General features: G+C 42.5%; 1 protein-coding gene across 8 annotated transcripts in view; it reads left to right on the top strand.

The window, feature by feature from the left end:
• Nucleotides 1–24,705, top strand: part of MIB2 (MIB E3 ubiquitin protein ligase 2) — a 196,018-nt gene that overhangs the window by 143,038 nt on the left and 28,275 nt on the right. For 5 of the 8 annotated variants that reach the window (XM_068240570.1, XM_068240574.1, XM_068240568.1 and 2 more), the window contains 7 exons: nucleotides 953–1,057; nucleotides 5,621–5,783; nucleotides 6,222–6,355; nucleotides 9,652–9,800; nucleotides 14,489–14,645; nucleotides 15,912–16,066; nucleotides 23,609–23,735. In XM_068240570.1, the coding sequence (XP_068096671.1) occupies nucleotides 953–1,057; nucleotides 5,621–5,783; nucleotides 6,222–6,355; nucleotides 9,652–9,800; nucleotides 14,489–14,645; nucleotides 15,912–16,066; nucleotides 23,609–23,735 (990 nt within the window). The remainder of the gene's footprint in view (nucleotides 1–952; nucleotides 1,058–5,620; nucleotides 5,784–6,221; nucleotides 6,356–9,651; nucleotides 9,801–14,488; nucleotides 14,646–15,911; nucleotides 16,067–23,608; nucleotides 23,736–24,705) is intronic. The other 3 variants (XM_068240576.1, XM_068240573.1, XM_068240575.1) reach the window with 1 other exon arrangement.

Raw genomic sequence — 24,705 nt, 5'->3', positions numbered from 1 at the left:
AAAAAAAAAAAAACAGGGTTGGCTGCCGGGACTTGAACCTGGGACTCCTGTGTCAGAGACAGGGCCCTTGACCACTGTGCTGTCTAGCCACTGGAGACTTCAAGCTTCTAATCTTATATCCCATTGTTTTCAATGTGTATTGATCTGGGTTATAGTCACTCTCCTAGTAGAGTCTGATCTATACTCTATTGGAGGGGTCTTGACTGTTGGTGTTCATAGCCCCACCCCTTTCTTTATTGTAAAAGTTTATATATTTGGTGCCAGCCGCTTGTATCCTTAATCCCCTGATGACGCTAGTTTGCGAAACCGGTCGGGAAGGAGACAGGCGGCACCTTCATACTGTCCTTTACCGCTGACCCATACACGCGTGCAACTTTCTCGGGGTTCCCATTGCATGGGCCCCGTATGTAAGTTTTGTTTTTATGCTATTTTTATGCTATTTTTAAGCTGTTTTTACTATGAAAACTCTATATTAAACGGTTTACACTTAGAGTTGCCGTTTGTTTGTTTTTTATGATGTTTACTGATATCCATTCGTGAGAGGAATCATTGCTGAATTGGTGGATCCTGGACAGACTGTTGCTTCCTGATGTCCTACCAAAGCGTTGATACAACCTTATAATGTGGGTTGTCACCAGCTGGTAAGCCTCTTTCCTTTTTTGGGTATCCATGATTGCAGAGCTGTGCCGTGAACCCAATATTTATTGTGGTGGAGATTTGCCTGCTTTTATCCTTTGCTGAAGACTCGTCTTTTGTTTTTGGACTCTGCGCTGAGCATATATAATTTATCTGTTTGTGAACTCTGGACATCGTTCTTCTCTCAGCAGCGGCCACTTTGTTTCCTTGGCGCTGATACACATATGCAAATGTGTTTCTTTATCAGTTGCTTCATTTTCCCCTTTTGCATAAGATGGAAAAAGCTTTTTTTATTTTGTTTCTTTCCTTTTTTTAGCACAACAGTATTTGGGTTGGTGATGTTGTGCGTGTGATGGATGACATGGATACAGTCAAGAAGCTACAAGTTGGTCACGGGGAGTGGACAGATGATATGGCCCCTGTGAGTGCTCTAAAATAAGCAGCACTAAATAAGTGTGACTAGCACCCTAACACTTTCTCCTTCTAGAAACTCACTAATTCTTCATCTGTCTGATCATTTCTCTAGTGCCTGTTGTGAACAAATTACCACTGAATACTGTGATCACAATTTGAGATATATTTCTCATAATACTATTAAAGCTAATGTAACACCTGTTAAAAATAAATAAAGGCAGATACTCACCTAAGGAGAGGGAATGCTCTGTCCTAATGAGCCATCCCTCTCCTCTCCCGGTGGCCCCGGTGCTGCGCTGGCTCCTTCGTTCTCATCCCACGCCGAAGGGACTTTGGAAGTCTTCGGGAGCCGAGTCCTCCCGAAGACAGGCGGCGTACACGCGAGTGCGTCATAGAGGGCGTGCGTGCGCAGTGTTATCGCGGCCCGTCTTCAGGAGCACTCGGGCTCCCGAAGCATTTCCGAAGCCTCCTTTCGGCCGGGAGACAGAGGTATTTGACCGAAACGGTCGAATACCGCTACGGGGGAGCCAGGACAGCAGCGGGCACCGGGAGAGGAGAGGGAGTGCTCTATAGGACCCAGAGCATCCCTCTCCTTAGGTGAGTAGCTGACTTTTTTTTTTAACCCGGTTCCCATTAGCTTTAATACTAGATGCACAGCAAGGCAAATAAGTATTTAATCCTATGCTCATTTTGTTTGTTTGCCCTCTGACCAAGAAATGACCAGTCTATAATTGTAATGGTAGGTTTATTGTAGCCGTGAGAGACAGAATAACAACAAAAGAACCTTTAAAGTTAACCATAGACGAAGCACCCTCATGTATTTTACCATATATATCAGTGGGAACATTAGAGAAAACACCTACCCTGCCCTAGCCCAAGCCTGCCCCCTTCTGGCTCTGCTATAATGACTCAGCTATAATGATTCCTGAGCAAAGCCAGACTGAATGCTCAGTTGGGAATTTTATCAGGGCTGATAACAAGCAGCCTGAGCAGTGAAGGATGAAACAAAGAGCAGGGAATGTGTTTTCTCTAATGTTCTCACTGATATATATGGTGAAATACATGAGGGTGCTTCGTCTCTGGTTCACTTTAACCACCCAGTGCCCCAAAATCAGAGCTTAATTACATAGTAATAAGTAAAATAAGTATTTGATCCCCTGTCAAAGGATGATTAAGTACTTGGTGGCAAAACCCTTGTTGGCAATCACAGAGGTCAGATGTTTCCTGTAGTTTGCCACCAGGTTTGCACACATCACATGAGGAATGTAGGTCTTGTCTTGTCTTTTCCGAGTCTGTAAGGTTCCAACGCTGATGTTTGGCACCTCAAACCTTCAGCTTCCTGCACAGATTTTCTTTTGGATTAAGGTCTGGAGAAAAGTTAGGCCACTGCAGCACCTTCATGTGCTTATACTTGAGCCACTTCTTTGTTGCCTTGGTTGCGTGTTCTGGGTCATTGTTATGCTGGAATTCTCATCCGCACCACATTTCCAATGCCCTAGCTGAGGGAAGAAGGTGCTCACCCAAGATCTGACTGTACATGGCTCTGTCCATTGTCCCTTATTTGCAATAAAGGTGTCCTGTCCCCTTGGCAGAAAAACACCCCCAATGTTTAATGTGTTAGCCTCAATGTTTGACAATGTATTGTTCCAAAGAGTGATATGGTACACCATCAACTTTGCGATGGGTGCATGAAAAGGTGATTAGGCTAACCACCATACAATACAGCAATTCCGAGTATTGTCAGCACACCAGTAAGTTTAGCACAGCTTTATTATGCTGTTATCCATGTAAAAGAATCTGACTATTCTTTTGGGAGCCTTGCTTAGTGCTCCTTTATCAAGGAATGTGGAAATACTTAGACCCTGTGAGGCCCCAAATTGTCAGTCCCATTGCTCTGTCTACCTTAGAAAATAAGAGGGCAATAAGCTCCCTGTACAGTTATAAAAGCTGCAAAAGTAGGTCAGGGCCCTTTGAAGAGGAATGCTCCAGTTAAAGGGACTTGATCCTCTTCTTGAGGTCCACGATCTGCTGCCTAGTCTTAATCTAGATGCGCGTTTGATCAGCACCCCACTTTGGCAACAGTTGTGCAGCCTTGTGCAGGTCTAAATCATGTTCCTGACATCCTTGGACAGCTCTTTGGTCCTGGCCATGGTGGCAAGTTTGGAATTTGATTGCATTTGTGGACAGATGTCTTTTATACAGGTTCTGTATCAATCTGGAATTAGGAGCACTTCCTAACAGAGGGTGCTCCTAATCTCAGCTAGTTAATAGCAGATCTAATACTTATTTCACTTATTACAATGCAAGCTCTGATTTTGTGGCACTGGGTTTTTTGAGGGTTCTTTTGTTGTTATTCTGTCTCTCACAGCTACAATAAACCTTCCATTACCATTATAGAATGGTCGTTTCTTGGCCAGAAGGCAAACAAGCAAAATCAGTAGTGAATCAAATACTTATTTTCTTTGCTTTAAATTATGTTACAGCACTTGAAGACAATTAATTCATAGTTTGGTTTCCTATTCTTTTTTTTTTTTTTGTTTATTAAAAATGTTTTATATACCATACTTAAACATGATTGTTCTAAATATTTCATATGTGCCAGTAGCAGTCTGCAGGTGATGCACCCGACATGGTTGGAGAACAGATGACTTAACGGGAGAGTACTCTAATCTCATGAAGTGTCTATAGATTTGTCCTGATGTCCCTTTGAATGCACTGAATTTCACCATTGCATTGTATGCTGCAAGGAACAGTTATTGCTAGATATGTGCAGGGCAGTGCTGGCCAAGTGGGTTACAGCTTACCTGGACCTAGCTAATTAGTTTGCTCATAATTTGTATGTGCAAACCAATTAGCTAGGGTTTTTTTTTAAAGAGAACCCGAGGTGGGTTTGAAGAATATTATCTGCATACAGAGGCTGGAACTGCCTATACAGCCCAGCCTCTGTTGCTATCCCAAACCCCCCTAAGGTCCCCCTGCACTCTGCAATCCCTCATAAATCACAGCCACGCTGCTGACAAACAGCTTGTCAGAGCTGGCTGTGTTTATCTCTAAAGTGTCAGTCTGCTGCTCTCCCCGCCTCCTGCAGAAATCCAGTCCCCGCCTGCATCCCTTCCCTCCCTGCTGATTGGAGGGAAGGGACGGGGGCAGGGACCGGAGCTATGCAGGAGGTGGGGGAGCAGCTGAGACTGACACTACAGATGTAAACACAGCCTCACAGCACGGCTGTGATTTATGGGGGATTGCAGAGTGCAGGGGGACCTTAGGGGGGTTTGGGATAGCAACAGAGGCTGGGCGGTATAGGCAGATCCAGCCTCTGTATGCAGATAACATTCTTTAAACACACCTCGGGTTCTCTTTAATAATAATTCAAATTAGTTATATAATTGCTCTCACTTAAAATTGTAGCTCTGAATTATAAATATTGTTACCTCCCATCTCATAATCTTCTAAAAATTGTTGAATCGTAGAGTATACCAACACCGCCATCCGCAGACTCTCATACATTTGTATTGAGCTGTTTCAGAGGTGTCCATACTTTTTCAGCTTGTGAGCTACTTTCAAAATTAGCAAGTCAAAATGATCAACCGACGCTTAACGCACAGTGCTTGGGATAATGTAAGTATGGGAGACACAAGTAGTATAAACGACGGAGTTCGGTGTGTCGCGGCTAGAATGCATAGACCAACAGGAATCCCAGTGATGTAAGACTAGGTTAAGTTTGGGGGGGGGGGGGTTGGGGAGGGTTAGGGTTAGGCATAGGTATCGGTAGTGGATGAATTACGGTTAGGTATCGGTAGAGGGAGGTCTTAGGTTTAGGCATTGGTTGAGGGGGTCTTAGGATTAGGTATCGATAGAGGGAGAGTTCTGTGTTAGAGTAGGGTTAGGTTAAGACATAGTAAAGTATCAGTAAAGATTACCAATATTTTACTACTGTACTGGAATCAAGTAATAGTAATTTTACCGACTATCACCGTTCCCCTGCGCCCTTTTTTCCAGGTGCCTTTTTTTACGTGAATGCTCCTTCACTCTGGTAAATAAATAACTTTTCGTTTTTATGATGTTTCAGGGGTCCTTTAAATGCTTTATCAATTTGGAGAACCCACTTTTTTTGGTTTGTTGTTTTGCGTGTTTTACACAAAGGGCTGCTCGCTGAGCTGTAAAGGGACCATACAGTTGTTCATTACAATTTCCATTTTTGTTTCCTCCTCCTCTTTATGGAATACTGACACCTTGGATTTTAGACAGAGCTGCAGTGTTTGGCAATGTCCTCTCATAGCTTCAGCTATATAATAGTCATATGTAGATTGTTGCAAACATTGTTTGGAGCTTCTCCTGCTGGCTGCCATTGGAAGATATGAGGTACACATGGGTTATTTCATATTTGCCTGGTTATTAAATTAAATCGTTTTGGGGGTTTTTCAGTGCCAAAAATGATTTCTGTCTATATTTATGATTTCATGCACAGACTAGATACCCCCTTTACCACCCACCTCAGCTTTATATAGGGTATTATGGATGTCTTCATGGAAAAATACTGTTTTTACATCTGTTGATATTGCTCCATCAGGCTTTAGGCCAGATTGGCAAAGTAATTAAAGTGTTTGGAGATGGCGACATGAGAGTATCTGTTGGAGGCCAGTCCTGGACATTTAACCCTGCTTGCCTCACCTCTTATCAGAGGGATGACGATGCCAACTTGATGACAACAGAAAATGCCAAGGAACCCAAAAGTAAGCATGAACTGAAATGGTTATTGTAATATTTTGCTATAATATTATGTTTCTGAAACAGCAATTAGAGAAGAGCAGCGCTGTCAGGTTATTGACAATGTGTGGATGCAGTAAGTGTCTTTCTTCCATTGACAGAAAGTCCAAAGGATTGGTTTGCACACCACATAGCGTCCCCTTCTTCAGAAAAGTGCAGACAAACATTTGTCTGCACCTTTCTGAAGACGGGGACCCTATGCGGCCCGAAACAATTGTCATGCATAGTGTTTGACACATTATGGAAAAATAAACTACGCTTTGCTCATTGAGAAGCTGGTGTACGAACTAATCCTTTGGACTATCTGGACTAATATAGGGTGTTGCTTTGCATACCTGGTTCTGCACCTGGATTTATGTGACAAGGTGTGCCGCTCCTCAACCTTTTCTTTCTTCCATTGACAGGTACACTGGTCTCCATTTTGGAGAAGATTCTGGCTCAGAAGACAGATTTTGACAGTCCCAGTGCCTTGGTGATAGAAGCAGCCCAGGGAAACACTAGCAGAGTGAGAGAGATGATCCAGAAGCACCCTGACAAGGTATTCTACACATCAGATGACTTCCTCCACCCTCCTATCCATATCCTTTGTTGTTTACCCAGTCAGTCATATCATAGGGTTACAGGAAAGAGAAGATAGTAGCACACATAATGCCTCTCACACACACTCAATTATTATTGCCAAGGATTGGTAATTTTTTGAACGAGTACTCAACAGTCATACTGCTTGTCCAAAGCACATACACACTCCTTACAGCTAATGTCCTGGATGGGAGTTGAACCTGGGGTTGTAGCTCTGTGAAATGACTGGTGGTAACTGTATATATTCAGCATATTTACCATTGTACCTGCAAACTTAAGGTAATAACACACATTACAATTTTATTTTTTTATTTTGATTGGATTCATCCAATTCAATTCAATTTTTCAGTGAATTGTCACAATTTCAGAAATTTAGTAAACATTGAAAAAGTTAGTTGGTCAGAAAACCAATAATCAACTTTTGATCATTTTGCATTTTCACTGAAATACATTTTACATTTTCCACTGTGACATCACATATTCCATCTCTGTACCTCTATCAATATCACATTCGATCATAATTTGCTGTTTAGCATTACAATTACCACTGAACACCACATTGTTACTTCCAACTACATTTATCACACTTTATTTTGCTACAAACACTAAATGATTTCTGTTTATTAATTAAATAAAAAGCAAAAGTTTGCTTTCTTAAAATAGAAAGTATTTGTGATAATTCAGGTTGGAGTGAGCTCCGAGATGTCTCCCAGCATCACTGATGAAATATGCAAATCAACCATTGTTGCCCTTAGAAGCTAAACACACCTCCAGAACCGCTGGAATACAATGATGTGTCAGCTTGTTAATTTTAGTGTTGTCCGGATCATGAACGATTCGGATCTTTGATCCGAATCTCTTTTTGTGAGTTGAATCATCCGGATCACCAAAATGAATGATTCGGATCAAAAAGGGGGTGGAGCCAGGAGCGGCACGCCCCCCTCTCAGTGGGAGCAGAGCAGAGATGGATCGCTCTGTTGGAGGGGAGCCAGCCTTGCAGGGACAGGTAGATGAGAGAGAAGGGACATGGGTGCCACTGCCAGATATGTGTAGAGCACACATACTGGCTATAATGTGCTGCTGATTTTAGGCTGTCTGTTCCGCAGTGCTGCATAGTGAACAAATGGGAAACTTTTGGCTCAGAAGCACAGCTCAGTAACTTTGCAGACAGCTTGCTGGGCTAGAAGGGCAGGCACTGTGATTGCAGTGCAATATGAGCCTCCTGCACTCTGCTCTAAACAGCTGCACTTATCTTCTCCCTAAATTTATGATGCGTGTTGGAGGTGAAAACAGGACACATTGGGGTGGGGAATGCTTTCTTTCACTGTTAGCATATGATTGCAACATGTGGGTAATGTGGGCAAAAAACATTTCTGCTCTCTGCTCACCCCTCTTCGTCCACTTCCTCCCTTCTCTGTCTGTCTACCACCCTTCCTTTCTCTGTTCGTCCACCACCCTCCCCTTCTCTGTCTGTCCACCCCTTCTCTGTCCACTGCAGGGAAAGTCCTGTCTTGCTAGTCATTTTACCCCCGAATGCTTCCCTAGTAAAAATTATTTGAGATTCGGATCAAAGATCCGATCTTTTCAATGATCCGATTCGAATCATCCGAATCATTGAAAAAATCCGAACTTCCCATCTCTAGTTAATTTGTACAGAGCCGTAATAATCCAACATGCATACAGACTGTTTCGGATTGGTTGATCCTCGTCAGTGCATCACATGGATTAATTTGGCTCTATGGAGTAGGGCTTGAAACACCGAGAGGTACAGACTAACCAGCAAGCTCATGGTGAACCAGAACTCATTGGAGTGTGTAAGGGGCTACAATGGTCCTAAAAGCCTACTTACTAAAATGTTATGGAAAACAAAAGTTTGCTTTCTTAAAACAGAAAGTATTTGCGATAATTCAGGTTGGAGTGAGCTTGAGCTGTCTCCCAGTGCATCACTGCTGAATATATGCAAATTAACCATTGTTACCCTTAGAAGCTAAACACACCTCCAGACCCGCTGGAATGCATTGATGTGTTAGCTTGTTAATGCATAAATAAACCAAGTACTATACAGTTACATATTATGATAATTCTACAAAAAAATCCTTAATTCCATGTACATTATTTTCAGACTATTTACCACACTATACTTTTTCCATATTTTCATTATATACAGGATCTTTTCCAAAAATTAGCATATTGTGATAAAGTTCATTATTTTCTGTAATGTACTGATAAACATTAGACTTTCATATATTTTAGATTCAAATACACACAACTGAAGTAGTTCAAGCCTTTTATTGTTTTAATATTGATGATTTTGGCACACAGCTCATGAAAACCCAAAATTCCTATTAATTTATAAATCATGGAGATGAAGATTTCATTTTTCAGCATGACCTGGCACCTGCTCACAGTGCCAAAACCACTGGTAAATGGTTTACTGACCATGGTATTACTGTGCTCAATTGGCCTGCCAACTCTCCTGACCTGAACCCCATAGAGAATCTGTGGGATATTGTGAAGAGAAAGTTGAGAGACGCAAGACCCACCACTCTGGATGAGCTTAAGGCCGCTATCGAAGCATCCTGGGCCTCCATAACACCTGAGCAGTGCCACAGGCTGATTGCCTCCATGCCACGCCGCATTGAAGCAGTCATTTCTGCAAAAGGATTCCTGACCAAGTATTGAGTGCATAACTGAACATAATTATTTGATGGTTGACTTTTTTTGTTTTAAAAACACTTTTCTTTTATTGGTCGGGTGAAATATGCTAATTTTTTGAGATAGGAATTTTGGGTTTTCATGAGCTGTATACCAAAATCATCAATATTAAAACAATAAAAGGATTGAACTACTTCAGTTGTGTGTATTTGAATCTAAAATATATGAAAGTCTAATGTTTATCAGTACATTACAAAAAATAATGAACTTTATCACAATATGCTAATTTTTTGAAAAGATCCTGTACATATATACACACATACTCTTTCATAAATCCATCCTATTTATAGGTTTGGTATGTACTGAATAGTTAAATACAATTTATTATGGTTGAATTCAAATTGACAATCCATCACACATCATACTTTATCTACCTTGGAAAGGTTGGTGTGAATATTCCAACAAGTAAAAACTAGCAAAAATTGTACCGTGTGTGGCCATCTTTAGTATTGCCAGATGCGACTCTGAAGTTAAACTGGTGTAGTGTATGTATGTATAACTGTTATATGTATATGTATAACTGCTCCTTTTTCATGGCAGGTGGATATAAGGAACCAGGGCAGGACAGCCCTACAGGTGGCTTCACATCTGGGACACTTGGAGGTGGTGAAGGTCTTGCTTCAAGCCAATGCAAACATTGATCTGAAGGATGATGAGGGGGACTCTGCATTACATTATGCTGCTTACGGGTAACGCATGTACACACTAAACAAAAAGAATCTTCCTTTTCCAGTGAAATCAGTTGAACTGTGAGCATTTGGTATAACTCAGGAGCCCCTATGTTTTTACCATTCATTATGCCTTCCCTGCAGGGCTCGCCTCAGATCCAGTCCTGTTTCATTCCAGTATATCTGGGTGATGATCTTGTATTCTGCACACAATGGGCCTGATTCAATGGGCTTAGCAGTGCAGCTTAATGTGAAGGAGCGCCCGCTTTGCCTGCCTTACATAGCAGTGCTTGCTGCTATGTAAGAAGTGTGCCTTCCTTAGTTACGTGCTTTGCTTACATAGCAACGTGCTTAACTTTACTCATTACTATGCTAATTTACATAGTAACAAATACTGTATATACTTGAGTATAAGTCTAGAAATTTAGGTCTGATTCACGTCATAAAAGTATAGGGGACGACTTATACATGAGGAACAGGCAACACTGAGCACACTGAGTAATGTGTGTACTAATTGCAGCAATTTACCCAGTGGTAAGTGATACTTTGAGGAAAGAAATGCCAAGAAAACAGTTTTGAAAGTCCTAGCCACAACAATTAACAAGGAAAGGGGCAGGGGGAAAAATACTGGGCTGCATAAAGGAGTTAATAATTGCAGCACTTGGGGGCCTGGAGCAGATATTGGCTGCACTTAACCACTTAACGACCAGCTAACGCCCAGAGGCGTCAGCAGGTCTTAAGTGGGTTACCATGGAAACGGGCGCTCGATCGAGCGGCCTTTCCATGTCAGTTCACGGAGGGTGTCTCCGTGAACAGCCGGAGAGCCGCCGATCGCGGCTCGCCGGCAAAATGTAAACACGCGGGGAAGAAATCCCCGCTGTTTACATCATACGGCGCTGAGGGCGGAAATAGCTGCGGAGGGGGGCTTTGAGGAGCCCCCCCCCCCCGCAAAACGCAGATGGCTGGCGGCGATCAGACCCCCCCGGCAGGACAGCCCCCTAGTGGGGAAAAAAGGGGGGCAGTCTGATCGCCCTGCCTATTACCCGATCTGTGCTGCGGGCTGAAAAGCCCACGCAGCACAGATCTGCCAAAACTCGGCCGGTCCTTAAGTGGTTAAAGAGAACCAGAGACGAAGCACCCTCATGTATTTACCATATATATCCGTGGGAATATTAGAGAAAACACCTACCCTGCTCTCTGTTTCATTCTTCACTGCTCAGCCTGCTTGTCACCAGCCCTGGTAAAATCCCTGACTGAGCATTCAGTCTGGCTTTGCTCAGGAATCATTATAGCTGAGTCTGTCTTCTCTGATGTCTTTTCAAGCCCAATCCTGCCCCCTTCTGGCTCTGCTATAATGACTCAGCAATAATGATTCCTGAGCAAAGCCAGACTGAATGCTCAGTTGGGGATTTTATCAGGACTGCTAACAAGCAGGCTGAGCAGTGAAGAATGAAACAGAAAGCAAGGTGGGTGTTTTCTCTAATGTTCCCACTGATATAGAAGGTAAAATACATTAGAGTGCTTCGTCTCTGGTTCACTTTAAGAGACAGGAGGTGTTAATGGCTGCAATACTGTATGCAGTGCAGTCATTAACCCCTCCTGAGCCCCAAGTGCAGCTGTTAACTTTGCTGTGTAGACTTATACTTGAGTCAATAAAAACTCCAGCGTAAGAGGGTTGAATATTGGAGTCGACTAATACACGAGGTCGACTTGTATTTAAGTATATACGATATGTAAATTAACATAGCGGCTGGGAGTTAAATATCGCGGTAACAATACTTCACAGGACCGTCCGCAGTTAAAGTTAAGTGTGTTGCTATGTAAGCAAAGCACGTAACTAAGAAAGGCACGCTCCGTAACGCAGGCAAAGCGGGCACTCCTTCACATTAAAGTGCGCTGCTAAGCAGGGCAGCTTAAAAAATCAGGCCCATTGTATTAATTTGTTAGCTTTATTCAAACCTCAAGTGCAGTTCCTTCTACAGTGCAAGATACCTTTTTTCAAGCAGCAACTGTGGGGATTGGGGGCCTTGAAAAACCATTCCTACTTTGCTTTTCAGTCTCAAAAGTGTGCATGGGGAAAACTTCGCACAAATAATAAATCTGTTCTTTTATGTAGTGTCTGCAACAGAAGGAGATGCCTTGATCTTCTGTGCAAAGGGCCTAGGGCAAGTGCCTGTAGCAAAATGTGTCAAACACTTCCCTCCCTCATCTCACTACTTAAAGGGAACCTAAACTGAGAGAGATATGGATGTTTCCTTTTAGGCTACTTACACACTAAGACGTTGCGTTAGGTGCTACGTTAAGGTCGCATAACGTGCACCTAACGCAACGTATGGTAGTGCGGGAGAGAACGTTAGAGTGAGCCGCGTTAGGCGGCTCTATCCGCATATAGAGTGGCTCTGATTGGCCGGCGGGACCACGTGATGCGGAGTGAGACACTCCGCATCACGTGGTCCCGCCGGCCAATCAGCAGCCGCCAGTGCAGTGCATATTAAAGGGAACCTTAACTGAACGGGGGGTAAAGAGTTTTACTTACCTGGGGCTATTGCCAGCCCCCTGCAGCAGTCCTGTGCCCTCGGCGCCGCTCTGGAATCCTCTGGTCCCCCGCTGTCACTTAGTTTCGTTTTTGACGACTCACCAGTCGCCGGCCGCCATGCGTATTATTGGACGCATTCACCGATGCAATTAGCGGTATTGCGGACCGCAACGCGTACAAAAATACGCATTGCTGCATATCTACGCGTGCGGAATGCGGCAACGCGTATTTTTGTACGCGTTGCGGTCCGCAATAGCGCTAATTGCATTGGTGAATGCGTCCAATAATACGCATGGCGGCCGGCGACTGGTGAGTCGTCAAAAACGAAACTAAGTGACAGCGGGGGACCAGAGGATTCCAGAGCGGTGCCGAGGGCACAGGACTGCTGCAGGGGGCTGGTAATAGCCCCAGGTAAGTAAAACTCTATACCCCCCGTTCAGTTAAGGTTCCCTTTAAGTAGCCATGTGCGCGGCTACTGTAGCGGCATCTCCCCACCTCCTCTCGCCCCCACTGAGCATGTGCAAACAGTCTAACGCGGCTTAAAGGGGAACTGAAGAGAGAGGTATATGGAGGCTGTCATGTTTATTTCCTTTTAATCAATACCAGTTGCCTGGCAGCCCTGCTGGTCTATTTCTCTGCAGTAGTATCTGATTAAAACCAGAAACAAGCATGCAGCTAGTCTTGTCAGATCAGACTTATAAGTCTGAACCACTGAAACACCTGATCTGCTGCATGCTTGTTCAGGGGCTATGGCTAATAGTATTAGAGGCAGAGGATCAGCAGGGCTGCCAGGCAACTGGTATTGTCTAAAAGGAAATAAACATGACAGCCTCCATATACCTCTCTCTTCAGTTCCCCTTTAAGCCGCTCAGAACGCACAGTACGCTGCACTTTGCCTGAACGTGCAGCGTTACTGTGTAACGCAACCTGGGCAGTGTGAACAACCTCATTGACTTTGTAGTGCTGTGCGGTGGGCTGCGTTACAGGCTGCACTAACGTGCGCCTGTAACGTCCTGGTGTGTAAGTAGCCTTAAACAATACCAGTTGCTTGTCAGTCCTGCTGATCTCTTTGGCTTCAGCAGTGGCTGAATCACACACCTGAAACAAGCTTGCAGCTAATCCAGTCTGACTCCAGTCAGAGCACCTGATCTGCATGCTTGTTGAGGGGCTGTGGCTAAAGATATTAGGTACACATGATCAGCAAGAGAGTCAGGCAACTGGCATTATTTTAAAAGGAAAAATCCATATCCTTCTCAGTTTAGGTTCCCTTTAAAGAGAAACTCCAACCAAGAATTGAACTTTATCCCAATCAGTAGCTGATACCCCCTTTTACATGAGAAATATATTCCTTTTCACAAACAGACCATCAGGGGGTGCTGTATGACTGATTTTGTGCTAAAACCCCTCCCACAAGAAGCTCTGAGTACCGTGGTACTTTTGGCAGTTTGTTACAATGTAACAAGGCTCACAGACAGGAATTAGCTGTTTACAGCTGTCTCTAACAGCCAAAACAGCTAGCAGCAGCTACATAACCTGCCCACAGTAAAAATGTCACCATGTAATAAATGTCAGAATGTAAATCGGGGAGAGGAAAGATTTTACAATGAGCAAACAGTGAATAAATCATTTATACATAATTATTGTAAAAATGAAGCACTTTTTTTATTACATTATTTTCACTGGAGTTCCTCTTTAAGCAAGGTGATTAATAAACTATACACTGAGGAGTTGATTGCATACTCCCTGTGCAGTGACATGGTCTAGACCTGCAGTACCTGACAGTTTTTGTATCTAAAACTGATGGGAAGATTTTATAGCAGAGGCAGTGCTGTGTGAAGAAAGAAATTGCTCCTAGTTCTTGTGGTAATGTGTGTCCTATCATACAGCATAAAAAAAAAGTTGTTTTAATCAGTCGTGTTCCTTTACTACATTCTAATACAACTTTTAGTTTATACAGAGATTATGTGAAATTGTAGGTAGCTTGGACTAAAGCTGTTTGTTTTCTTATTAGTTGTTATACTGTACTGTCTTTTTAAGTATTTTATATTAATAATACCTCTTCTTACTTTGACCTTATATTGAAATCAGTTGCAGTTCTGTTCAGTACAGCTTTATGCTTTTTTACATCCAAGTGAAGCAAAACTATTCTGCAACATGCCTACTTTCTTCTCAGGAACCAGGCTGGCATCGTCCGAGTGTTGCTGGCAAAAGGGGCCAATGCCGACCTAGTCAACAATGCCAAGTGCACCGCTCTGTACATCGCTGTCAATAAAGGCTTTGCGGATGTGGTTCAGGTCCTCTGTATTCCCCACTGTGCTGTGAATGTCCAGGTAAGCTTGCATGAGAGATGGCAAAGTGAACTTATGATATTCTGTAATATGGAGGGTTGTGGATGCTGTATTGTCATTTACCCAGTCTGTTTAGTTTAAACCAACTCTTTATAAAACTTATGACTGCTAAGTGGTTAGGAAGCCCACATATGCAGCTTTACTACCTCTTCTGCAGAATGTATTTGTACACATTATACTGCAGAGAACTTTGACAGATCTCTGTAGCTAGACCTTGTGCTCCTGAATCTGACCACAGCACTCAACATACTCGTTTAAATCTGACCTGTGTACTGGGGCAGATGCTCTAAGATGATACAGGGAAAGGAGGATAAAAGTACCTATAGATAGCTCAATTTTCCATTGAGCGATCAAGCGATTGAAATTATTGGGCGATCAGCTGCAGTGTTGTTGATCAGCTAGTGGCTCACACACACTACAAGCAAGATCCTATGCGATTCTCCTTTACTAATCGATCAATCAATATTTTCCATCCTGGCCGATTGAATATACAGGTTGATTCAACCAAATATCAGCCAATTTCCTTCGATTGAGCAGAATGGAACATAATTTATTCTCCCCGATCTGATAAAATGATTGAATCGGTCAATTGTACAACAGGAAAATTGAGAAATGTATTGGCACTTTTACTATTTGCGTTCATACACTAAGTAAGCAAACCTTACTTTATGTTTTGGATAGCCATAAAGCTGTCAGTTTCTTATTTCAATGTTTGTATGCAATGCTTTTCCCTCACTTCCTGTCTAAACAGCAGGTTGTCAGCAGGACAGGAAGTAATTGCAGATAGGCACAGATAGCAATAAAAATCTGAAAAATAAAAATTTTCCTTCAGGCCCCATTCACACCTAACAGCGCAAATTGCTAGCATTTTGCGGGAGTGATGCATGTGTTTAAAAACCGCTAGCGTTTTGCGCTGAGCGGGAATCGCGCAAATCCCGCTAAAATGTGAATGGGGCCTTGGTGTACACCGAATGATAAAATGTTGGCTGTGATTCCAAATGATATGCATGAATATATATGTAGTCATCCATACAAACCACATTTCATTTGACTGTAGTAAGAACGGTGTAAAATGTATTGTGGCTTGCAAAAATTAGTTATATGAAGTAAAAACGACAGTGCTTTGCTTTGTATTTCTTTATCTTTATGATTAAATGTTTCCCATGCTTCATGATACAATATTGGATTAGTAAAAATCGCTCTTTGACCACATGGCACACTACATTTTATACTCTTGTGTCCTCTTAGGACCTGCATGGAGACACCCCACTGCACTATGCTATCACTGCAGACTACCGAAGCATCATAGAGATCCTCACTGAAGTACCAAATATCGACTTCACTGTGCAGAATCAGCAAGGCTTCAACCTCCTCCATCACTCGGCTCTGAAAGGGAATGAACTGTAAGTGTTCTCCTCTTTCTCCTTACATCTATCTCACTTCTTTTCATCTTTTATCTCTAGGCTTCATGTCTTATCTAGCCTGCCCTGCTGCTTTCTCTCATGATAGATACACTATGGTGCTGGGGAGTTATCAGAAATCTAGACAGTCTAGGACAGCGCTTTTCAACCCGTGGTACGCGTACCACTGGTGGTTCCTTGCCCCCTGCACGGGGGTACGCTTATCTCTCCTGCTACGGAAAGCTTTTTTTTTTTTTTAATTTGGCAGTTGGAGCTCAGGGATGCGGTTGTAGAAAAGAGCGCGCTGCGATCTGGCAGGTGACTGCATGGCAAGCCAGATCTGCCTGCTTTAAGGGGTGCGCAGTGTGGATTGGTGTTGGTGCGCTATGGCAGGGCTGTGGAGTGAATAGAAAGCTCCGCCCTCCCCCTTTCAGCAGGCAGTAGTACAGCCCATACAGTTCAGCCGTTCCTTGCTTCTTGCTGCGAGTCACGGACTTCATTCTTCAAGGACTGCGCAGAGAATCCTGATGACGCAGGTACCCCTTTCTCCCCCCCGGGATCACCCCCACCCCATACTCACTGTGTCTATAGCAGGAAAATAGAAGCAGCTTCTCAGTGCAGCGCACCTGTGTGTGGCCTCTCCAGCTTGCCATCAGGCTAATGCTGGCAAATTATAACAGCCAGCATTAGCAATATGACATACACATGGCAGTTTTATGGAGGGCAGGTAGGTCATGTGATAGTTGGTTATTTTATGGTTGGTGGGTGTTTTTATGTATTCTCTCTGGTTAATTATGGTTGATTCTTGACTGCTCCTCCCACAGCCTGTCATGACCACGCCCAGTTTATTTGCCGGTTTTGCGGAGCCAGTGGTGGTACATTAAAATGCCATGTGATAAAAGTGGTACATTCTGTACAAAGGTTGAAAAGCCCTGGTCTAGGAGTTCCCAAGATGCAGAATCATTTTATCTGTTTTGAGTATACTCAGAAGTATCTATTTTGGGTGGAAGTTGTGTGTGGAAATGTGAGGAAACGTATGGAGAACAAATTTGCAATGCAACGCGTTGATAAAAAAGCACTAAAGATAGGAGGGTGCAAGAGGGGAGATAAAATAGTTAAAAACATAAAAAATGATTAGAATGATCATGATAAAAAGAATAGCATTATGAAAGAAACAGCTGTACTAACTAGTGTTGGTGTTTGACTTTGGAATACCTGAATACTGCACATACTTCAGCACCATTTCTCTACCAAACAGGCAGACAGGGTCAGGGGGAGGTCAATTACTTGTGCTTCACAACATATTTCACATGACTCTGATTCTTCCTTCTTCTGGCTTTGGAAGGAGGAAGCATCAGAGTCATGTGAAACGTATTGTGAAGCACAAGTTATAAAGCTTCCCAACACAGTCCACTTGTTTGGTACACAAATGGTGAAGTATGTGCAGTATTCAGTTATTCCGAATTCAAACACCAACACTAGTATTAACAACACTAAAGACAACATGTTTGGGAGGTCTCCGTCTCCTCTATCAGGGTCTAGTGCCTAAGAGTAACTTACTACTCCTGAGACACACACGCACAAATTGTAAATATGTTGGATCCTACTTAATAAAAAAAAATATTAAGAAAATGTTTCATACATTTCTATAACTTTTAATAATTAGGTAGATTCAAACAATTTGTTTCATCATTTTTTGCTACAATTGATATTTTATGATTCTGTAATAGAGTTCACACTGTTCTCTGTACACACTGCACCTCCCCAATTTTAATGTTTCTCTCCTGATTCGGTTCACTTTAAAACTTAAAAAATAAAGGTTTTACAGTGGAATGCGAAAGTTTGGGCAACCCTGTTAATTGTCATAATTTTCTTGTACAAATCATTGGTTGTTACGATTAAAAAATGTCAGTTAAATATAGCATATAGGAGACACATACAGTGATATTTGAGAAGTGAAATTAAGTTTATTGCATTTACAGAAAGTGTGCAATATTTGTTTAAATAAAATTAGCCAGGTGCATAAATGTGGGCACTGTTGTTATTTTATTGATTCCAAAACCTTTAGAACTAATTATTGGAACTCAAATTGCCTTGGTAAGCTCAGTAACCCCTGACATACATACACAGGTGAATCAAATTATAACAAAGTATTTAAGGGGGTCAGTTGTAAGTTTCCCTCCTTAGTTAAATTTCTCTGAAGAGTAGCAACATGAGGGTCTCAAAACAACTCTCAAATGACCTGAAGACAAAGATTGTTCACAATCATGGTTTAGGGGAAGGATACAGAAATCGGTCTCAGAGATTTCAGCTGTCTGTTTCCACAGTTAGGAACATACAGAGGAAATAGAAGACCACAGGCTCAGTTCAAGTTAAGGCTCGAAGTGGCAGACCAAGAAAAATCTCGGATAAACAGAAACGTTGAATGGGGAGAACAGGCAGAGTCAACCCTCAGACCAGCACCAAAGACCAACAACATCATCTTGCTGCAGATGGAGTCACTGTGCATTATTCAACCATTCGACGCACTTTACACAAGGAGATGCTGTATGCAGAGGAAGCCTTTTCTAAACCCACAGCACAAACAGAGCCGCTTGAGGTATGCTAAAGCACATTTGGACAAGCCAGCTTAATTTTTTTGGAATAGGGTGCTGTGGACTGATAAAACTAAAATTGGGCTATTTGAGCATAACAAGGGGCGTTATGCATGAAGGAAAAACACAGCATTTCAAGAAAGACACCTGCTACCTACAGTAAAATATGGTGGGAGTGCCATCATGCTGTGGGGCTGTGTGGCCAGTGCAGGGACTGGGAATCATGTCAAAGTTGAGGGACACATGGATTCCACTCAGTATCAGCAGATTCTGGAGACCAATGTCCAGGAATCAGTGACAACGCTGAAGTTGTGCCGGGGCTGGATCTTTCAACAAGACAACGACCCTAAACACTGCTCAAAATCCACTAAGGCATTCATGCAGACGAACAAGTACAATGTTCTGGAATGGCCGTCTCAGTCCCCAAACCTAAATATAATTGAAAATCTGTCGTGTGATAGCTGTCCATGCTCAGAAGCCATCAAACTTGAAGGAACTAGAGATGTTTTGTAAAGAGGAATGGTCCAAAATACCTTCGACCAGAATCCAGACTCTCATTGGAACCTACAGGAAGCGTTTAGAGGCTGTAATTTCTGCAAAAGGGTCTACTAAATATTGATTTCATTTCTTTTTTGTGGTGCCCAAATTTATGCACCTGCCTAATTTTGTTTAAACAATTATTGCACACTTTCTGTAAATCCAATAAACTTAATTTCACTTTCTCAAATATCACTGTGTGTGTCTCCTATAGGATATATTTAACTGACATTTTTTATCGTAACAACCAATGATTTATACAGGAAAATCATGACGATTAACAACGTTGCCCAAAGTTTCGCATCCCACTGTATCTACAATGGCAGTAACTTTGTTTGCACTTATTTTAATTGGGCGTTAATTACCACAATGTTTGGTATACCTGTAACTGTTTACGGTGTTGGATGCCTGCTCATAAAGGTGAAAATCACCAGAATTACATAAAAGGGCAGAAATAATGGCACGCCCTGTCCATCTAATGATTGCCACTTACAATACAGTCACACAGCTGCTCCATGACATTAACCAATATTTCCAGTTTTTGCTATCTCTCCTTGTTGACATCTGGCTTTTCCAATGACCGTGTCTTCTGGAAAATCAGATGGCCCAAAGTTATTTTATTTTTATTTTATTGTATTTTTTTGGGGGGGGGGGGGGGGGTTAAGCCCTAAAACTGATAGCTAACACAGCTCAGTTTCAGCAATGTCTGAGAAGTAGAGACTGGATTCATCAGAGGTTATAAATAATAACTCAAGCATGCAGCTGTTTAATCCCTAAACAAATAAGAAAATGTTGCAATAATTCCCGTGTACAGCTAAATGGCTGGGACCGATGATGGAGAATTATAGGCGTAAACCAAGCCCTATGTTTACATGGCGAAGACAGGTGGATTCCATAGAAGAATTATCTTTGGGCTGTCACTTTCACACTCCCAGCAGATGGCAGATGTGTATCACAAATGAGATTACAATTGGTGGAATGAGAATCAATATACTGTATATTCAAAATGACTGTGTTTGTGGATAAGCCCATTAAATGTGCCAATTATTATTATAACTATTTTCCTTTATTTTAAAGCACCAACATGTTACGCAACACTGTACATTATAAGTGGTTTAGGGATGAGCAGTCATAAAGCCTTGACTCAGGAATGGCGGAGCACTCTGCCCAAATGAGCTTATTGCCTCAGAGGTGGGGTCGTAGAGAAAATACACATTGAAGCTGGTGAAAGTGGTGGCAGTAAGGGCCCGTTTCCAGTAGAAGCGCTGCTATGTGGAAACTGCTCCGCATCGCAACACAAGGAAACTGCAACCAATTCACGTCAGTGGAGTAGTTTCCATTGACGCAAATTTACCTACATGATCCGGCACGATGCGACACGGGGGAAATTATGAAGAGAATTCTGCAGTTTTCCACAGCAAACATCCGATTCCCGGACGCCACATGACGCCGTATCCGGTTGTACAGATGGCAACTGGAAATACCTGCAGGGGGATGCGAGGTGATGCGGCGATTGCCTCACATCCTTTATGCTAGTGGAAACGGGCCCTTAGTCTCTAGACAAATGATGGTTGTAAAGAAAAACAATTAAGAAGAGGTGGATTTTGATAGCCTTTTTGGACTTATTAAAGGTTGGGGAAGCTTAAAGAGGAACTTTACCAAAAAAATTGTACGGTAATAGGCGGAAAAATACACTGCAAAGTTAGAAGTCAAAAAATAGAAGAAAGAGCAAGAAATGATTGATGTTCACCATGTAATTCATTCAAGTTGTTTGATTCAGCACTGCGTAATATGTTGACGCTATATAAATATAATAAATACATCTAACATAGCAAAGAAATGAACAGCACTACTTAAAAACAGATGAATGCTTACCTGCAAAAAAGTGCAGACCCCACTCATGGGATACAAATACACAATGAGCACACATACAACCTGTCTACCACTTGGAGGATGTTAGTTTCCACAACTAGTGGAAACTAACATCCTCCAAGTGGTAGACAGGTTGTATGTGTGCTCATTGTGTATTTGTATCCCATGAGTGGGGTCTGCACTTTTTTGCAGGTAAGCATTCATCTGTTTTTAAGTAGCGCTGTTCATTTCTTTGCTATGTTTGATTTAATTCTGGTCAGCTGCTCCCACTTGTTAGTTTTTCTTTGGTGTATATGCAGAGCCTCTGTTTGGGTTCAAGGTGCGTTTGCAGTTCCTGGGGGGGCTCAGCGCATCTCTGAGCTGAGGCCATTCAGAGGCGGCCTGGTGATGCGCTGATCCCACTTTTTCTGCGCAATTCTTAATTTTACTGGTAGCGCGCCCAGGCTATGCATATGCATAGGTAGGTTTTAGTTAGTGTTAGGTCCCCTCCCATGGAGGAAAGACTTCTTCGACAGTGGGAGGGACAAGTACCTAACAAATTGCATTGCAAGCTGTTAGTGGAAACTAACATCCTCCAAGTGGTAGACAGGTTGTATGTGTGCTCATTGTGTATTTGTATCCCATGAGTGGGGTCTGCACTTTTTTGCAGGTAAGCATTCATCTGTTTTTAAGTAGCGCTGTTCATTTCTTTGCTATGTTTGATTTAATTCTGGTCAGCTGCTCCCACTTGTTAGTTTTTCTTTGGTGTATATGCAGAGCCTGTGTTTGGGTTCAAGGTGCGTTTGCAGTTCCTGGGGGGGCTCAGCGCATCTCTGAGCTGAGGCCATTCAGAGGCGGCCTGGTGATGCGCTGATCCCACTTTTTCTGCGCAATAAATACATCTACAATGAGCCAGCACATCATCTTTTTTTTTTTTTTTTTTTTTAACTGTACATCTTTATTGATTATAAAACAGCATTACAATGCATTGTATACATTGACATAAATTCTGTTTATAATGATTGTATTTAACAAATATGTAGTAAAGTTGAGTTAAGAGAGTATAACTGAGAAAACATCAAGAACTTCTTGAATAACGTAAGTTTGGAGGCGTTAGTCCAGTACCAGAAGATCAGTTCTAATCATCATCTTTACTACTTGCAGAAAAGAAAAATACTAGACAGCACCAACTGCTATAAAAACACACCCAATAACCACGTGATAGGCTAAAAGGTTATTTTATAGATATACATATCCACAGAAACAGCCATTATTTCCTACAATGCAACAATGTTCTCAAAAAGGAAACTGTCATGACCACGGTCGTTGTTTCTGATCGATTTTGTACAGAAAATCGATCAGAAAAACAATTGAAAATCTGATCAGACCAGTTGGGAATTATCTATTCAACGAGTCAATCTGACAAGAAATTTGTCTCTCTCTATTCCGATACAATATACCTTATGTCTACAAAATGCTTTTCCTAATTTATGCCTAAAAATGAGCTACGTAAATAATCTTCTCTCTGGAGCAGCGACATTTATTTCTCACAGTTCCTATCTTTTCCCCTCACAAGAAGCATACACAGTGATCCAAGTACAGCCTTCGTTTTGCTTATACGGTATAGGGAGATGGATAGCTCTGTAAATTACTGATTGGCTGATAGGGCTGATTGTATATAACATCGGCCTTCACAATTGCTCATGGGAAAACTCAGCTGGATAATGAAACTGACAGGAAGCGAATGTACATGAAGTGTGCTGAGCGGAATTGCCCCATGGCAGAATTAAAGGGCCATTTCAAAGGGATTCCTCTTTAAAGAGTAACTGTTAGCCCCAAAATGGAAATTTAAATCTCTATAGTAATGTTTTATTTACTATTAAATAAATTTTACTATTATGTATTTATTTACTATACATGTGACTTGGCGGCGGCTGCTCTGCGGTGGCGGCGCTGGAAGTGCTCCCGCTCTCTCTCCGTGTCAGAGCGGTCAGCTGTTTGGTGGTGAGAATATATTGGCACCTGGTCCTGGGGGGGAGAGGGGGGTCGGGCAGACATAGGCATGCTCTGCATGCTAAGCAGTATCTGATATGCGGCTTTGCGTCCGGAGCTTGTGGAAAAGGCTACATAGTAAAAAAATTAGATTGATTTTTAACTGCTGCATTGCCTTTTTGGCTCACCTAAATAGTAAATAAAACATTACTATAGAGATTTAAATTTCCATTTTGGGGCTAACAGTTACTCTTTAAAGTAATATGACCATCCGGCATAACTTACAAAATAAACGTTTTCCTATTCCCATACAGTAATTTGCTGGAGCAGAGCAAAAGCAGTTCCTTGCAATCTACCCTCATCCCTAATTAATCCACCTCTTCTTGATCTGTGTGGCATTGCATGGTCTTTCCTGAAGTCCAATCCAAAAAAAGCTTTGTTGGCAGGACCAAATTCTGCACATTTATCATTCGCAAAGCATTTGCACGGGTGGGGGTGGTTGTGGGAATAAGGGAAGGGTATAGGGGGTTAAGGTATACAGTCTGTAACCTTTTGTTGCTGTTCTTTGCAGGGCTGTACGAAAGATCCTAGATAGGGCAAGGCAGTTGGTGGACTCCAAGAAAGAAGATGGCTTCACTGCCCTCCACCTAGCTACACTGAACAACCACCAGGAGGTGGTGGACATCCTAATTAAAGAGGTAATGCACAGCAATATAAATGTATAGCAAAGTCAGGGACCTCTCCTTGAACAGTGCACAGCAGCAGCCATCTGATTTGACATTATCATGGTCACTGATCTGTAAGGGCCAGTTCCCGCAAATGTTTACCACTGTCCACAGCACTCGTTGTTAAAAAGCGCTACCCATTCAAGTGAATTGGCAGTGCCTGCCATCATTTGCACGAACACCACATTCCAATCCTGATTTTTACTGTAGTTTCAGCCGAGTCTGAAAGCCACATGCTGCTTCCAGGCCCTAAAGCTTGGTACATATTTTCCATTATGATTGGCCAATCATTGACTAATTAAACCCTCATGTAGTATGTTTATCTGCACAATCTGCTCAGTATTCAACATCTGTTGACCCTCATACTACATGGAGGTGGTAAATTTAGTCAGCAATTGGCCAATCATAATTGCAAGCGTACACCAGGCTTAAAGGGGTTCTGTAGGGGCTTGCTGAGGATAAAAACCACTTACCTGGGGCTTCTATCAGCCCCCTGTAACTGTTATGTCCCACGCCGTCCTCCTCCGATCACCCGTTCCCCGGCTTCACTATTCGTCTGTCATAGCCGAATAATGCGTGCTGCCGTTCGCGTCATCGGAAGCTTTCTACGCAGGCGCAGTACGAAGGTCTCTTGTACTGTGCCTGCGCAGTAAGCTTCTGATGACGCAGATGGGACGGCGTGCCAAGCTAGACCGGGGCCAGCGGCGGGGAACGGTGGATCGGAGGAGGACGACGTGGGACATTATTGCTACAGGGGGCTGATAGAAGCCCCCATGTAAGTGGCGGTTTTTATCCTCAGGAAGCCCCTACAGAATCCCTTTAAGTCAGGCAGCACCACACGTTTCCTCTCTCTTAAAGAGAAACTCCAACCAAGAATTGAACTTTATCCCAATCAGTAGCTGATACCCCCTTTTACATGAGAAATATAATGCTTTTTACAAAC

This window comes from Hyperolius riggenbachi, chromosome 6 (assembly GCF_040937935.1).
Source record: "Hyperolius riggenbachi isolate aHypRig1 chromosome 6, aHypRig1.pri, whole genome shotgun sequence".
NCBI classification, from domain to species: domain Eukaryota; kingdom Metazoa; phylum Chordata; class Amphibia; order Anura; family Hyperoliidae; genus Hyperolius; species Hyperolius riggenbachi.
Note: the sequence above shows the minus strand (reverse complement) of the source record. Positions and strands in the feature narration are given on the sequence as shown.